Here is an 18,070-nt window from a genome sequence, read left to right as displayed (position 1 = left end):
AATGTCCCAGTTACTAAAGACATACATTACACAATATTAATCCTGGTCTTTCGCATCTCAGGTTGTTGTTCTAATCACTAGACCACTGACCTCCAAAGTGTTCTTATCACGAACCCCATCAGTAAAAAATTTTTGAGCACACATCCCCAGTATATGTATACTTGTTGTGATGAATTACAGTTTATATGTGCCTGGTGATGTGGATTTACGGATTATACAATTTAGTTTATAAATTGTGTACCACTGTACCAGTATATTATGTATATTACAAAACATATAAAACCCCCCCAAATTAAAAAGGACGAGACAAAGATCTAATCAAGAATATATTAAAATAATTTTATTTTATTCATTAATGGTGCAAAAAACTTTTTACTGTATTATTATTAAAAATATTTAGATTTTTAATGAGAACAATGAGTTTCATTATTTTTTAAAAAATTAGTTAAAACTTTATCACAGTGATACAGTGATTCAAGGTCTGGTTCTAAGTTCAATTAATTTCAATACTTGGTGTTAAAATCTGTAATAACTGGAAAAGCTCACAGATACATAGATCTAAATGGAAGAAGTGCATTCTTGGCCATGATTATTAAATTATATTAATTTTCAATTCCATATATCAGCTAAACACACATTTTTATTGAAATTTGGCTAGGAAATTTTCATCTTCCCTGATGTCAGTCACTTGGTCTTGCCAACTAATGAGAAGGTGATGCATTTTTATGTTTAACAAATGAATTCAGAACCCGCTGAAACTCGAGAAAAATTTTAAAAATGTTAGGAAATTGTGTTTACAAGGTTTTTTTTATGTACAAATACAAGAGTTTTTATAAGTGACACGTATAATTTTCAGTAATTAAATCATATAACAATGGAAAAGTTTCAAAACATCTAATGCTCTCAAAATATTTCTTTTGAAAAGCAGTTACTTTCCTATTCATTATTAAACCATCACCTTTACTCCAAAAGGACTGACTAAGTGTGCTTATTTTTTCCAAAAATATCTGCTAGATAACATACTACTGTCCGTGACTTTTCATCACAGAAAAGGTCAGCAGATTAGGCACCTTGGCTCTTTTTGAAAATGAAGAATGTGGAACCCGACTCTAAGTTTAACAGTTCTTCAAGTGCTTTGCCCCAAGACAACCAGTGACCCTCAGTGCAGGACAAAAGAATTTTGCAGTCACTCCCCATCTTGTTAAAAAGTATTGTAAAGATTCGACTATTTAAAGGTCTTTTTTTTATGAAACTAACCAAACTGATGAGATCCTGAAGCACTTTGTATAGTTCTGAGGTCAACTTCCTGGCTGTAAAAGGAAGTTGGGAACAGTGTGCCTCTGATGCAGTGAGTGAATTTCAGGTGCAGTGCCAGCTCTGTAACCTTACCCCCAGAATCCTTTCTTACTCCAGTCAGAGCAGCTGCTCCATCAATGGTTACATTGCATAGTCTTCCTATAAAACATTGCTTTTATTAAAGTTATTACTCTCGAGATCATATCTCTTTTAGCACCTCTTCCTTTTAGTGATGTGTTCACAATAAAGTAGTTCTTCATGTATTTCATTACTGAAACAGAATCTAGCAAATACTACAAGCTGAGACAAGGACATGTTAGAAACATGTCCAGCTAACTGCATAGCAAACCTCCCAGTGTAATGTGCTCTAACACTTATTTCTTCAAACTCCAGTGATGTATTTCTACACACCTTCCAACTATATTTTCTGATAAAGGAGTGCATTTTAGAGTTTGTCACCATGTTGGGTTTTGTGTATTATTTCATCCATTTTGCTGCAGCAGGATGAACAAGTGTGTTCCCAATAGCATGTGGCTTTTTGTCTTTTGCTATTAAGAAGCCTTAAAAGAGGTTTCTGAAGATTTATAATTAAGTGAAATTTTGTAAAATACTGTACTGAGTATTGCTTGACTATAACCATCTCTAGTTAAATCTGATTAGATCAGCACTGGTTTTACCCTGTAATTATGAAGAGTTCATACTAGGACTAGAAGAGGTTCTGCCATTTTCCTGTTAATTTGTGCTATCATTATTAGCCTTATTTTCTTCAATCTGTGGTTTCTTCTCAGGAATTTTGTAAGCCACTTGCCTATCTAGTGAGAGTTAGTTTAGTTAAAACTAAATAATATAATCCATAAATCCATGTCACCAGGCACACACAAAATGTAATTCATCACAACTCACTGCAAGTGGATGAACAAGCGAGAGCACCACTTTCGATACCTCTGCAATGTGGAGCAGCTCTTCCCAAGGACACCTTGCCTACTGTTCAAAACACAGAACCCTCATATGGATGGAGGGAGGGTGCCAGTATCAATAGGTATATTAAATATTAGTAAAGCTTAATTTCTTCCTTACATTTTTTCTGACAAAAATAAATAAAAATAGAAATTCTGATAATCACAGTAAATCTTCCTGTGCATCTCTTGGGGTGTGCATCCACTTTGAAGACCATGGCACTAGACCTCACAAATTCAAATTCTCTCATTTCCAAATACTTCTCATATTTGTATTTGTACAGCTCCTGGCAAAACCTGGAAGCTAGTAAGAATGTAGAACTCACCAGGAACTGCTAAATAATTTCAAGCAAATGTCACCAAAAGATTGTACTATACCACTTTTATTAAATGTTTGTAATTATTTCCCTGATTAATCAAGATCTTTCACTGGTATATTCCTCATACATTGGCCTTCTCAAACCCCTACTGAGGGAATAGTCATGTTTATGCACCACTCTGTAGTTTCTCTTATAAATACTGCTGGGACATACAATTAATTATGGATCTAAATGTCATTCTCAATTTGCCACCAGTGACTATACATCTAGCTTTTGTGACCTTTTGGCTTCTTTTCTTGAGAAAAAAAGCCCTTTTTTTCCCCCCTATATTTCATACTACTTGCCCATTATATATTTTTCTTTTCAAATACCTGAAAGCAGTATTAAAAACAAACAAATAAAAACATTTCAAATGCTTGGAAAACAGTAATATTTGCCTGGTAGGTAATATGTCTAACTTCTCTTTCTGAACTATCTTCTTACATGAACTTTTCTCCTGTCTTTTTTTGGGCTATAGAAATTTAACATAATCTGACAAGCATCAAACACATTACTTGTTGTTGTTCTCAATATTATGTTTTTAATATCCTCCATATGTTACTTTCTTGTTTTAAGAACACAACCAGAATAATTATATCTACACAGCCCTCCAAACAGATGTCATGTGGGAATGTAATACTAGAATGGATCTCCTGAAGTATCACTTTGGTAATGCAGGTAAAAACATAACACACAATCTCATTCACAACTTTAAGATCAATTTTAAAGCCAGTTAGGGTTTGTTGGGGGTTTTTTTGTTCCCTGTTACTCCTGCATGGAATGCTGTTTTCCAACATACGTCTCTTAACATTGAGAAAGCTTAGTTTAATTTCTTACATTTATTTCTGGACACTTTTGTAGTCATTGGCATTCACGCCAGTAGCAACTTCAGGTTTTAAAAGCTCTTTTTTACCTCTCCCTTTATCTTGATATACTTATAGAAACTTATACAACCTACTTTGATTTCTTTTTTTAAGTAAAATATACTATTTTGCCTTGTTTCTCATAAGGTAGTCTTTCTATTCCCCTGTTTATCCCTGCAGTTTTCCTTGGCACAATTTACCATTCTTGAACATGGCTGTATATAGTTAACTGCAGGCTGTTGTCCCTTGTACAGTAGCAACAACACTCTTCCCTTCTCCTGGAAACATCTTCATTTTGACAAATCCAATAATCTCTCTTCCGCACCTGCAGTTACATGTTTGCAGCATACAATTGTCTTAAAATTGACTAAAGCTCTGAGGTCTTTTTCCTTTTTTCCAACTGATTGTTCCTGAGTGTATCACAGAAATGTCTGTTACACAGAGCATGACCTTGTATTTTTACACTTAAATTTCAATCCATTTTTATTACCAAAGTCTTCAAAGATACCCTATTACTTCTGCATGACATTATAATCCTCACCCCCATGGATAGGGCATTGCAGCCTTTACTTCAGCATATTTCATTATCATACCCCTATTTTTCCTCCCAAGGTCATCACTGAAAACCCAAAATAAAATAACATTGTAGGACCAATCCTAAAGAAACCACAGTAACTCTCGGGCCTATAGTTTTCTCTAAACAACCAGGCTGTTGTCGTGTTGTTACTAAGTTCTTCTCTACCAAGCAGCTTTTCACTTCTGTAATTTAACTAAGGATGCAAACATCCTCGTATTCCCTAGCTACTCCATAAGAGTGACTCACAAAATAATTATGTCAGTGGTTCAAGCAGAGGCTATTTCGCATAAAGAATGAATTTCGCCTTCTACAAATATCCCCCAATGGTGGAACATCCCCCCAGACCATCTTCTTCATAGCACAAAACTATGTTTACTGAAGATCAAAAGCCAGAAGTTGATTTTCATTATCTTGTCATTTGTTCATCCTCTTTCTCTAGTGATCAAGAGAATCAGAGTAAAGGTGATCCAAAATTCCTCATTTTTGTACATGTAGTCTATCTCTTAGTATACTTTTCCTGGCTTGCTCCAGCCAAAACTGAGAGTGTTATTTGTTATTTTTCCCAACAGGTCTAACTCTCTTTTACCCTCCAGGAATTTTGATTTTCTAGAACTGCTCTGATGCCAAGAATATACTATACTCCAAATTATACAGATGTGCTGCTTACTAGCTCTGGTCTACGTCCTAAGCCTCATCCCTAGTCTCAGATATTTTCCACCTGAAGGGAGGGAAGGAGGGAGGCAGAGAGGGAGCGTGTGTGTGCGTGTCTCTGTGTGCACATGTGCGTGTGTGATTTCTAGCCATTGCAAAAGTATTTACAGACTCTTCAGGTTTACTTTCTGTGATTACTTCCCACGTGAAAAGACTTTGTTTCACCCCATGATTTAGCATTCTTCATACTGTGAAGTGCAGATTCTATTTCACTGGTTATTTCTCCTGCCAACTGAAGTTTCTAATGCTATTTCTTTTCATATTATCCTCATTTCTTTACTATACTACCTATTTTTCTGTATCCAGTTAGGCTCCTGTTCTTATCTCTCCTTGGACCACCTTTAATGCTGCATCACTAGGCAGCTTGATCCCTTTTCCTCAGTCTTTAATATTGCTACAGTTTCCCCTGAGTGTTACCATCTGGAGTTCAGCAACTCATTAACAGGCATCACCTAGATTAGTTCATTAGTAGCTTTCACCTATCTTAGTTCTTTCAGCAATGATGAAAGGGTGTAAGCCAGCAGTACACACTCTCTGGAAGTTCCCTCCTGGACTTATCACACAACCACCAGCCTCTGCAAACTGCGAGTGAATTCAAATAGATACCCACAGTTTATGCAGAAAAAACTTCCATTTAAAGTTTCTTACAAGTACTAAATACTGATAACTGCCTCTAGAAAGAGAGAAGAATCATTTTTCTTTTAGGCCACATGATCCTAAAGGATACTATAAACTATTACCCATTGTCCCATCCCAACTTCTAACTCTCCTCCTCTCCTCCTCCCTTCTTCCTCTCATATTGACTCAAAGGAGGAAGTCATACTGAGCAAGATTGAGTGGGATAGAAGAATTGTCTCCTTTGAGGAAGCAATTCTTTATTCTGCTATAGTTGTTTCTCAAACTATGAAATACAAAGATCTTTCATTAAGTCCTAAAGGTAATGGCATTTTGATCATTCATCTCTGCTTGCTAAAACAGTCTGATGTAGTTGCAAAGAACAAGGGCAAAATAACTGTATAACTGTTGTCTGATTATGACTTCAGATATGTGCCACACCAGCTGTATGAGGAAATGGAAAAGAGAGTTAGAGCCCCATAAAGTCTTCGCTTCTACTCCCAAAAGTGAATCTGTTCCTGTAATTTTTCCAGTAAAAATATATCTGATTTTGAAAAAGGGATTTTACACTAAAATCAAAAGTAAATTACGCATACAGTGGACAGTATTATATACCTGACACTGTTCATCTATTATTGGTGACTTTAAATATAACGAATGATTCTGTGATAACTCCCTTCTGTACACTGCTAAGCACAGATTTTCTTACGTTCTTAAAAGGGGAAAGAGAAAAAATATTCAGCCTCAAACTATTTAAAAAAACACCAACTTTACTTTCAGCCTTCTGTGCTGGATTTGCATTTTGTGCTTCAATTCTAGGTTCCAAAAAGCACATGATGAAACACATTTAATTAGCTGGCAGACAGTAGGCACATTTGCTTTTTCCAGTAAGGTCAATAAAAAGCATGTATTAAGAACGTCTTTCTACTCCCCAATTTTCATTCACGTAAAAAATCTTGAGGATGTAGCACTGCTCTCTGCCATTCTAGTTAATTAACTGCCATGTTTATTACAGTAATGTCTTCAGGTCTATGAAAGAATAAAGAATAAATCTCTACTGTGCAGCATGCTATCATGGCTAGGCTTCGCGAAAGAAGACTTGGGACAGCATGCTATACAAACACTAGAATACTGTCTCCACCTCCCTAGTTTCATTTGACAAGATGGTGAAAATACAACATTCATGTTGCCCACTGATACTGATTTCATGTGGCCACAGATGTATATAAGTCTATGCATCTTTGTTCTTAAATGAAAGGCACTTCAGCATTCTGTTCAGCCTGCTACAGGAGCCTCCTTCATACAACATCCAGAAAAGCAGTCCCCTATCCCACAGGGAAAACACCTAAAGCTGCTGCAGTCAAGCAGTGACTGATGAATCTGACCTTTACTACCTCATCTGCATGTATGGCAACCAGACCTCTATGGATCACTTTTGATCCCTACATTTCCTCACGTGCTAGCAGCTGCCTTGGGGGTAAGTTCTTCATTGATCGACTATTTAGCAGACATGAGATATATTTCCTGGCTGTACTGCCCAGTGCTCCCCCTCCCCTTCCTGACAGCTACAGAACTGACAAGATATAAATATGTCCCTGGAAAGCTATATCACCCAGGGTAAAATGTTGGAAATGATGGATAGAAATAGCTTCAAGCATCTATTCCAAAAATAGTGCTTACAATTCCAACAGCCTTCCAAGAGAACATGATAGCATATAACCACATTACAAACAGCCAGAGCCCCTCCTAGCCTGCAGTGAATGAATTTTACTTTTGCCTTTGCTATCCACCAGAGAATAGAAGTCGTGAGACACCACAGTTAAGCTGATGAATGACAAGTCACTATCTTGTCTCAGCCAGAAAAATATGATGACCAGCAAAAGCGGGATAAAACCGGAAACTGGGCATTCTTAAGTAAGTCTTCATTAACAGCCTTCTGGGATCTATATACACCCTATATTCCTTTTTCTTTTTTTTTTCCTATTTTCCCTTCAGGAAATGTTTTTAAGTCTCCACTGAGGAACTCTCCACTGGATTCTACAACAGTTTTCCAGGAATCAGAACTTGAACAGGTGTCAATTAAAGGACCATGCTGTTACCTTTTAGCTCACATCTTTAAAAGAGAAAATATGGTATTGTCTGTGTTGTAAAGTCAGTCCAGAAGAAATATTTATCTAAAAGTAATTCCTAAGGGTACAAGGAATGTTATTTTTTTTTCCAATGAAAAAACAATAGAAACTGCCTGTAGCTCATAGTGGCATTATCGAGGTTCATACTACACATTAGACATGGTCCATGAAACACTGTAACCTCAAGGCAAAGTAATTTCTAATATGAATTGCTCATGCAAAGGCATTTCAGAATTGTGAAAAATAAGCCCCTCCAACCTCAATTTTCATCTTCACTTTGTCAAAAGCTATTAAAGATAGCATTAATGTCATGGTTCAAAAACTACTGCTTACCTAAGAGTATTTCTCTTTCTCTGCCCCAATACTCTATCTTTATTCTGACTCCAAAAGGGAAAATATTAAGTTATTATTTATCTAGTCATGGAAATTTTACCTTTCAAAGTGCTAACGACCTAAAATGTGGGCAAATTTACCGAAATTTATTGTAAATAATATGGACAACTCAAACTTTATCTGCAAAAATCCGTATGGATGTACCCCCGCTTATTGAAATTTTAATTCATTAGATGACCTATTTATAACAAGTTATCAGAAAATACTTAGAACATTCAGATAAAGACAACCTGTAACAAACAGGGACCAAATCAAACAACATTCAAATAATGGGCACTGAAAAATTATTTTGGATATAACCCTGTATAGAAATACTTGAGGTTTTATTAGATCGGGCTTCTTGCAAAAACAGGCAGGGAAAATTTTACAAGTTCCCTCTATAACCTCAACTGTTCCTATTAATGTCAACAGCAGACACATTCAGAATTTCTGAAAATTCCCCACAATAAAAGAATTTCCTATAATACAAGAATTTTTATAAATGAGCTGCTCTGTTCTGATTTGTTTATCAGTTTAGGAGTACACACAGAATACAATGATACACAGGCTTCAGATACATTGGACAGATCAAGGTAATACAAGAGATAAAACATCACCTTCTGAAAATTTTATCCTTTATTTGCCAAGACTAGTGACAGTGTTTAGAATGGGACACTTCTATCATATCTGATGACTGTGGTTAGGTAAGATAAAATATTTTAAGCACTAAGAACAGAAAATCAGACTTACATGCATTGCATTGCACATTTACTGGATCTGATTATAGTTGCAATAGAAAATACAAGAAAATTACATTCCAAGCATCACAAAGGCAGAATGTCTACTATTAATCAAATGGACCTGGGAAAATTCTAGGCACTGAAGCCAACTGTCATGGAGGAGATCTTGTTTAGCCCAGAAAAGACTCTTAGCCTCTACAATGTGACAGTTGGATACAAACTAGTCCCTGGTCACCAAGATATACTCTTTTCTTTAGTATTTCTTATTTTCTAGCTAGATGGCTTCCCACACAAAATACTTCTGGGGCTAGGACCTGGTGGACAACAAGCTGAACATGAGCAAATAATGCGCTCTTCCAACAAACAGGGCCATAGATTTCTTGGACTGCATTGTCAGCAGGCCTAGGCACTGGTGAGAGCCCACCACTGATGAGGCTCCAGTTGCAGGTTCCCCAGTAAAAGAAAGATATGTACATACTAGAGTGAGTCCTGCAAAGGGGATATAAAGACGAGGATAGGACTGGAGCATCTGTCATACAAGGAGAGGCTGAGGCAGCTGGGACTCTTCAGGCTTGAAAAAAGAAGGCTCTGGCAGGACTTAAAAAATGTGTAAATTCCTGATGGAAAGAGTAAAGAACATGGAGCCAGACTCCCCTTGGTGGAATCCAGTGACAGGACAAAATGAAAGAGGGACAAATTAAAACACAGAATATTCTGTTCAAACCTAATAGAAAGTTTTGTGGACTTTCCATCCTTGAAGATTTGGTTCTGGGCAATCTGCTGTGGCTAGCTCTTGTCGGAGCAGTATGTATGGACTAGAAAACCTTCAAAAGTGACTTCATGAAAGCTATTATCAAGCATATAGTCTAAAAATATTTCTCCCTTCCCTGTACTTGTAATATTGAAATAAGATTATAAATATGATAACAAATGCTGATCTACTTGCAATGACCTATTTAAAACTTACACATTTTAAAATGATACAAATAGATTAAAAAACTTTAAGTCAGACTGTGAACTGTTTCTGCACTACTATTTTAAAGAGCAATTTAAAATGAACTGTGAAAAAGAGCTGCATTAATAACATTACGTAAAACTAGAAGTTGTGATCCTAGGAATGGAAGCACAGAACAGAAGCATAGAATCATTTAGGTTGGAAAAGGTCTTTAAGATCATTGAGTCCTATTGTTAACCCAGGACTGCAAGTCCATCACTAAACCATGTCCCTATTTACACACCTTTTAAATACTTCCAGGGATGTCGACTCCACCACTTCCATGGTCAGCCTGTTCCAATGTTGACTACCTTTTCAGAAAAAAAATATTTTCCTAATATCCAATCTAAACCTCCCCTGGCACAACTTGAGGCCATTTCCTCTTGTCCTGTTGCTTGCTACCTGGGAGAAGAGACCAACCCCCACCTGGCTACAAACTCCTTTCAGGTCTTCTCTGAGTCTCTTTTTTCTCCAACCTAAACAGCCCCAGCTCCCTTACCTACATCTCATAAGACTTGTGCTCCAAAACCTTCACCAGCTCAACTGCCCTCCTCTGGAAAAGCTCCAGTACATCAATATCTTGTGAGGGGCCCAAAACTGTACACAGGACTTGAGGTGCAGCCTCACCACTGCCAAGTAGAGGGGCACAATCACTACCCTGATCCTGTTGACCACACTGTTCCGGATACAAGTCAACATGCCATTGGAATTCTTGGCCACCTGGGCACACTGCTGTTCTCTGCAAAGACTGAATACTATATATACTACTATATTGGGTAAACTGAGCTGTTAAAAGTCAAAGTTGTTCAGATAAATATTAAATTTGCCTCATTTTGACCATGTCCACAAACACTTCTTTATGAATACTGAGTGCAATTGCATGAATACTTGCTTTACAGAAGGAGATTTTTATAAAATGATCTGAGAACTCAACCCTTAACAGAAAGTGACAGGGAGAAAAGAAAAGAAATTATCTGAATTCCCATTTGGGACTGAGTGCTTATCAGAGATATAAGCTCCTGACCACAGGGAAGAGACAGGAGATACTTGACACTGATGTTTACAATTTATTCTCACTGAAGGCCTAAAAATGCCTTCTAAAAATCCTGAGCACCCAAACAATGTCAAGGAAAAAAACCAAATACAATATATGCCTTCAGAGATACGATTAGTAGTAATATGTTGCATTCATACAGCAGTTTCAGACCTCAGGATGCTACTTTCTGTCTCCTTTTCAAGCACACAATGCACTGGATTGCTTTACTTACTAGTAGCAGCAGTAGGACAATATCAGGATTATCACAGGCACAGGCTACATGCATTGATGTCCAAAAATCCTCATCTTGATGATTTACATTCACTCCTCTGTCAATTAGAATTTCTGCAGCAAATGCATTATCGTAGCGAGCACACTGAAAGAAAAAGAACAGATTAGGGATGGTGTTTTCCTCAGTGTACAACTGAATTTACTACATAGTATTTAAATTAGGCAGATGACACATTATAGTTGAACTGTTGTGTTTGTAGGGAACAACAGATGAGGAATCTATAGAAATAATTCTGTGGAGACTACCAGTTCCATATGCATGATTCACAGAACCCCCTACTTCCTGTGAAAAAGCACTATATGAAATCTGCTGAATCTACAATAAAGATAAGGTTTTTTTCTGTTCAATACTGTCATTCCAAATTACTGCACAGGCATCAGTGCATCATAATCACATGATGAGTAGTGGAATCTAAAGATATGTACATCCACACATATATATGTCCACATGTACATGAACTTCTGCCTCTTATGCAGATCATAGCAATAGTACACACTTCTACATACCCACTTCTATTTCCAATCCACTAACTATATGATTCCTTTTCCAGTCTCTCTGACAGATAAATACTCTGCACACTACAGGTGTGTTGCGAGAGCCAAGGGAATGCACATGTGTGTGTGTGTGTGTGTGTGTGTGTGTGTGTGTGTGTGTGAGACGATGGGAGATCACAGTCACTAATTTTGGCAGAGAAGAAACTGGCTTAGCCATGGTTTTGACCTTACTCCTCTGTCACATCTGTGACTTTTTACGCGTGAGGTTACGGATAATACTGTAAAAGACAACCAGGGCACCTCTTAAGATCTTTACTCTGGTCTAGCATAACAATCTCAGTAACTGCTTAGAGAAAGATCCTCTCTCTTTCCTTACTGGAGAGAGGTTACGGGGAGACTTATTTTCTCTATTAGATACTTAGATATTTAAACATATTCTGGACCCCAAAAGCACATATAAACATTGAGAGTACAAATATAGTGAAATCTGCAGATAATTTGCAAGTGTGGGTTAAATTATTGTGTTATGTCTATCGCATGTGAAACCATACCATGGCATCCAGTTTGCTGATCTCTATTAATCTGGCATGGAAGCCACGATACTGAAGGAAATGGGGAAGAAGTAAAAGTAGGTAACTGAATTTGACTGTGAAGTCAAAACATAGCTGAGATCTTCAGCTGAATGGAGGAGCTACATGTACTACTGCAATCATATTGATAACTCAAAAGATGAAATTTAAACTCTATCAGGATAAAAAGCAGTCCTGCCTTAAATGATTTCCAATATACTGCACTAATTTACAGGACAGAAATTAAGATCTGATGTATTTCCTTTAACTTGTAACTTACTTGGAAGCTCTAGGAACAGTTTCTTTGTGTTGCAGTAATATTCATTGTAAGTATAATTTACACTGAGCTGTTCTATGTTCAAATTTTAACAAATCAGAGATAAGACATTATATAATACAGATCAACATAATAACATAATCTAATACCAATCACACTCTCAAGGCATTGCTGAGCAAAAAAAAAAAAAAAAAAAAAAAAGATTTGCACCTGTTCCTTGGTTCTTGTTTAATGGATTTTGTGAAATAAAGTTCCAGAACAAAATTGGTATGCATATACGTTGTTATTAGGGTGGGGTGGGTGACTGCCTGTGGGAATTGGTATGATGCTATGTGCTCCCAGCTGAATGGGCAGCTCAGGCAAGTACTCTCTTTTCATACTTTTCTTCTTATGGAATCTAAAGAGAGTTCACTGAATACCTGTGAAGTTCCCACAGCTCCTCAGAGATTCAATACTAGGATACAGAGATGGCAACAGAATCTTTATGAAGTGTCACATTGGATTTTTTTTTTAGAAATATATCACATTTTGGAAGTTAACAGAAATTTAAAAAGCTAAATGTTTATATACCATTCATTATGGTATAAAAACATTTAGCTTACAACTGGAAAGAATAAACACCGATTAAGGACAAAGCAGCTTATATAGAATCATAGTGGTAAAACTAGTACTTAGAATGGATCTAAGTGGGCTTAAAGAATATAACACAGATGCATTATAAATTGTTATTTTCAATTCTTGCAGGAAAATAAACTTGGCTTATCTATTTCCCTGCATCATGACTCTCCTCTCCTGTCTGTACTGCTCCCAAATCAGGGTTAAATCCAAATTTCATTGAAATTAGGTTTGCCTCTCTCCAATGGGACCAGCATTTTCCTGTAAGTGAATTTTGAGTACTTACAAGTAACTCTGACTAAACTGAGGCAGTAGGTTACACATAGCTCTCTATCGCAAACTTCTTACTGCAGAAAGCTTTCCCTCCCTTGGAAGCACATGTGCCTGTGAAGCAGCAGGCACCAGCTGAGAGATACTGATCGTGACAGTGAATTGGGGTGTGATGCAGAGCTAAAAACCTGAAAAGGTACAGTTCAACTGCAGATTTTATCTGCAGTTAAAAAGTGTGCATCAGCTAAACTAGAACACTCAATCTAAAATTCCCAAAGATGGATTTTCTTTCTTCTATTTTAAATTGCCTGAGACTGATGTCACATCATCCACACTGAAGATTTTCTCCTAGGGTTTTCAGCACAGTTTAAGCTTTGGGATGCCTCTATTTCGGGAATCCAATGATAATATCTTCTATGGACTGCCCTTTTAAAGAGCAATTGAGTACTTTGTAGCAAGCAAATAGTTGGAGGAGAGAAAAGAGAATTAAAATTTTCTCTGTTCCAAATCAATACTGCACTCTCCCCTTACCTAGGCCTCTATTTCCTAAAGTCCTTGGTAAATAGCATGGCCATGGAAGATGAAAAACACAGATAAATTACATAATGGAAATGCTACATCTTGCAAGAATATGGTCACAGGTGTGCTGGAGTTCAGTAATATTAGAGGAGTCTTTTCATTAATAAATTACTCTATTTTGTGTACATACTATGAAAAACTTAATCCAACCATTCTAAAATGAAACACTTGGCCAGTAGACTTCTCAATAGATCTGTTACACACTTGTATTTGCTAAGTCACATTTATTTTACACACATTGTTCAACAAAGTTGGATCCAAATGCCTTAAAACAGTTTCACATTAAAAAGACAGCATGTCTGCAACTGAACCATCACAGACCAAAGAAAACAACAACCCCCTGCAGCACTACAGGCTGGGAACAGAGTGGCTGGAGAGCAGCCAGGCAGAAAGGGACCTGGGAGTTTGGACTGACAGGAACCTGAACAGGAGCCAGCAGTGTGCCCAGGTGGCCAAGAAGGCCAATGGCATCCTGGTCTGGATCAGGAACAGTGTGGCCAACAAGTCCAGGGAAGTGATTCTTCCCCTCTACTCAGCACTGGTGAGGCCACACCTCAAGTACCGTGTCCAGTTCTGGGCCCCTCAGTTCAGGAAGGATATTGAGGTGCTGGAGCAGGTCCAGAGAAGAGCAATGAGGCTGGTGAAGAGACTCAAACACAAGTCCTGGGAGGAGAGGCTGAAGGAGCTGGGGTTGTTCAGCCTGGAGAAGAGGAGGCTCAGGGGAGACCTCATCACTCTCCACAACTCCCTGAAAGGAGGTTGTAGCCAGGTGGGGGTTGGTCTCTTTTCCCAGGCAACTATCAGTAAGACAAGAGGGCATGGTCTTAAGCTCTGCCAGGGGAGGTTTGGGTTGGATATTAGGAAGAAATTCTTTACAGAGAGGGTAATCAGGCATTGGAATGGGAATGCCCAGGGAAGTGGTGGATTCTCCATCCCTGGAGGTTTTTAAGATGAGACTGGATGTGGCACTTACTAGACATGTGCCATGGTCTAGTAACCACGGTGGTGTTGGATCAAGGGTTGGACTTGATTATCTCAGACGTCCCTTCCAACCCAGCTGACTCTATGATTCTATGATTCTATGATAGGATCATAAGACTTGGGAATTAATCATGAGTTTTGCCATAGGCTTCATCAAAGCCAAAATTCAACTTCTGTGGTATTTTCTTTTTGCCTGTCAGTCTTTCCTCCATATGCCCTTACCTCTTGCTTTTCTTTTGGTCATTATATACAAATTGTTTTTCTTTTATCTTTCCATTACTTAATTTGAATTGCTATGCAAATAATGATAAACTAAATGCGGATAATGTGCTAAATATCCACACACAGGAAATTGGTGAAAGAAAATATGCACAAAAATCAAAAATGTTACATCATATATAACATTACGTTTTCATATAGGACCTGTAAGTCTCTGAACCATATATGTCTGTATTTGGAGTCAAGCAATATTTCCTTTGTTCTTTCTTACTGAACAGATAATTATAAATAAAACAGATTAACAGATAATTTATAAATAAAAAATAAATTTTATAAATAAAAATAAAACATTTCATTCTCTTTTGTTAGCTACCATTTCTGTGACATGATCCATTCTTTTTTAAGCAATTTGAAAATGACCATACTTTTAAAAAGCATAGCTGGATGCAATCATAACCACAGTAGAGGTCAGGGTAGATAAAAAATATTGCTAAGCCTTTCTTTTTTTGTTAATATGTCAAATCTGCTACTCACTATCCAACCATATTTATCCACAGTCACTAACACTAATATTCAATCACTCTTACCAGATGGAGCAAGGAGCCTCCTGAGGAAACAAGCAGATGAGGGTCAGCACCATCCTTCAATAGCCGTAACACTGAAATATCAAAGAAAAGAGGAAAAGGAATTAATATACCTAATATACCAGCAATACACCTAATTCTGAACTGTTAGTAGGCTGATTCTTCATCATCTTCATTAAGAGATTTAATAATATATACAAACCTCTCATATAACATTTGCAGAACTATCATGTCAGCATTTACCATCTCACCTGTTATAACAGCTAAGCCTCTAAGAAAAGGACTTTTGGTAATGAACAGTAAATATGAACAGTATCAAGGACTTTTCAAGTGTACAGATAAGAATGTCAGTTTTGTACACAGGAGAGGGGAAGGGAGAGCTGGAGGAGAGACCTTGTGTCAAGGTCACAATCGCCTGATTAGTTCATTTGTGAGCAAAATTACAGTCAACTGGTTTCATTTTACTTTATAAGAGTTCCCTTGAAACACATTGGCTTTTTCAGTAAATACTTGAAACTAGTATTCATAACTGATATAATTTGAAATTAATCATCATACCAAAGCTAAATGATCTGCACTCAATTTAACCTTTCCAGTGCATTGTCAGATCACTGATGCAGCATAATTTTTAAAACGATATTTGGAGTCAAACTCCAATCCCAGTTATATGTATCAAACTCCTTTGAAATGAAAACAGGCTTATAAGCACAAGCAAAACCAGAACCGTTAGTATTGGTGCTCACTCAAGAGTGAAAATTCAGCACTTTTTCCCCATTGCCTTTATAACCTTTTCACTCTAAATCAAAGCATTGACTAATTCATGGTAACAGTGTTCATTCCTTGAACAGAATTGCACATTAACAACGCCAGACATTATCAGGGGAATTCACACCAGCACTGCAACCCTGTCTTCAATAAACTCGCATAAAGAACCCTTTTAAAAGGCCCCTCTCCATGAGAATAACTGTCAATAATGTTTCCTGAATAGGAGCTCAGCTGGTTCTGTCTCCATCATTTGGAAGACTTGGTTTGAATCCCTAGTTAAGATACTGGATGGACTTGTGCAAACAACTGCTAAGAAATTTCAAGTAGTGAATATCCCAGAAATCTGTTCCACTGTGGCTTTTTCCCACGGGAGGGCCATATATTTGTCTCAAGGCCCTTCTAACTTCTCTGAATTCATCAAGAGACTCTTAAACACAATCTCTTCCCTATCTACGCATTTTTTTACGTGTTTTCTTTTTCTCAAGAATATCTTGCAGCTCCATTTTCACTCTACATTTGAACTTTTTACAGCATTTAGACAATCAGTTGACCTATTTGAAAGGGGTCAGGGTTTTTTTTCAAATACTGTCAACTAACAGAAGCAATGTTTTCTGAATGTGCTGAATTATTTTTGATCAGGTGCCCTAGAAAAATTCAGCCTAAGAAAGAATATTTGGTTAAATGGTTGCAAGTCTGTAAAATTAAAGTGAAACACTTGGCATTACTATTACTAAATACTTTACATAGTAAACACACTGCTATAATGGACAAATATTTACAAAAGTTAGACAAATTCATTTAATCTTTTGCTCTAAGTTTTGAAAATCAAAGATCAATCCAAAACACTGTATAAATTCATACTTTATGAATACTTCCATGGTACTTATTTCTCCTCATCAAAGGTTTTGCCTCATTGAATTTACATAACTGTAAAAGACTTTTATGTTCTGGCAAATGCCGCTTTGAAAGCTAATCCCTTTCAGAAATCTCTGTTGCCCCCCGCATGTCCACCAAAAGTAGAATTGGAACATTAGGTAACATGGAGTATAAGAAACTGTAGAACACCCGTTAAGCAAGATGAAAAGCACTCAACCAGAGTGGGAGGGTAGAGAAATATTAACAAAATTTCATAACTTTGGGAGTACCGGATGAACAACAAAAAGCAAAGCATTTCTTTCTGCTCTTAGATCCACAAATCCCATAATAAAACACAAAATTGTCCTCATCCAGAGAGAAATCATTAAAAATAAAAGTTCTGAACAAAGTTCCTTTCTTGGCTTAATACCTAAATTGCTGGCCACATATGGAGATGCTCCCTCTACCTCAGGTTTTAGTGAGTAAAGATTTATTGTAAGTCCTCCCTCCTCCCTCAGGAGTTAATATTTTCAGTGTTCCTATGTCATACCATTTCTTAGTAGGGCTGAAAATATTAATTCCATATTGCAGAAAATTTCTTAAGGCTCTGAAAGTAATTTCATCTTCCAAATCCCACCATGATTTCACCTGAATAAATTAACACTCCAAGTTGTTCCCTTCCTCCATTCCTGTTTTTCAGGGGGAAAAAAAATCAGCTTATTTCAGATTCTCAGACACTTAATACAGTGTTTTTATGTAGCATTCTTTCTTAGGGACTCTATACGTGGGTTAAATATGTGAACTATGGCTTGATTCCACCTGCAATGAGTCTCATTTGCAAATACAGGAATTAATGTAGATAGTCCTTTAAAGTGTGATTTGCAGATATCATTCTATTCTCAAGGAGGCTTTAACTGATGAC

At 37.1% G+C, this 18,070-nt stretch overlaps 1 protein-coding gene across 2 annotated transcripts in view; it reads right to left on the bottom strand.

Annotated features, from left to right (window-relative positions):
* The window catches only part of MYO16 (myosin XVI), a 279,137-nt gene that overhangs the window by 216,915 nt on the left and 44,152 nt on the right, over positions 1-18,070 (bottom strand). For both annotated transcript variants that reach the window (XM_018084334.3, XM_018084332.3), the window contains exons 3-4: positions 15,532-15,602; positions 10,881-11,024 (exon numbers count right to left, since the gene is read on the bottom strand). In XM_018084334.3, the coding sequence (XP_017939823.2) occupies positions 10,881-11,024; positions 15,532-15,602 (215 nt within the window). The remainder of the gene's footprint in view (positions 1-10,880; positions 11,025-15,531; positions 15,603-18,070) is intronic.

The sequence above is a fragment of the Manacus vitellinus genome, unplaced genomic scaffold (genome assembly GCF_001715985.3).
Source record: "Manacus vitellinus isolate BGI_N305 unplaced genomic scaffold, ASM171598v3 scaffold_7_pilon, whole genome shotgun sequence".
Taxonomy (NCBI): domain Eukaryota; kingdom Metazoa; phylum Chordata; class Aves; order Passeriformes; family Pipridae; genus Manacus; species Manacus vitellinus.
This window is presented reverse-complemented; position numbering and strand designations above follow the sequence as displayed.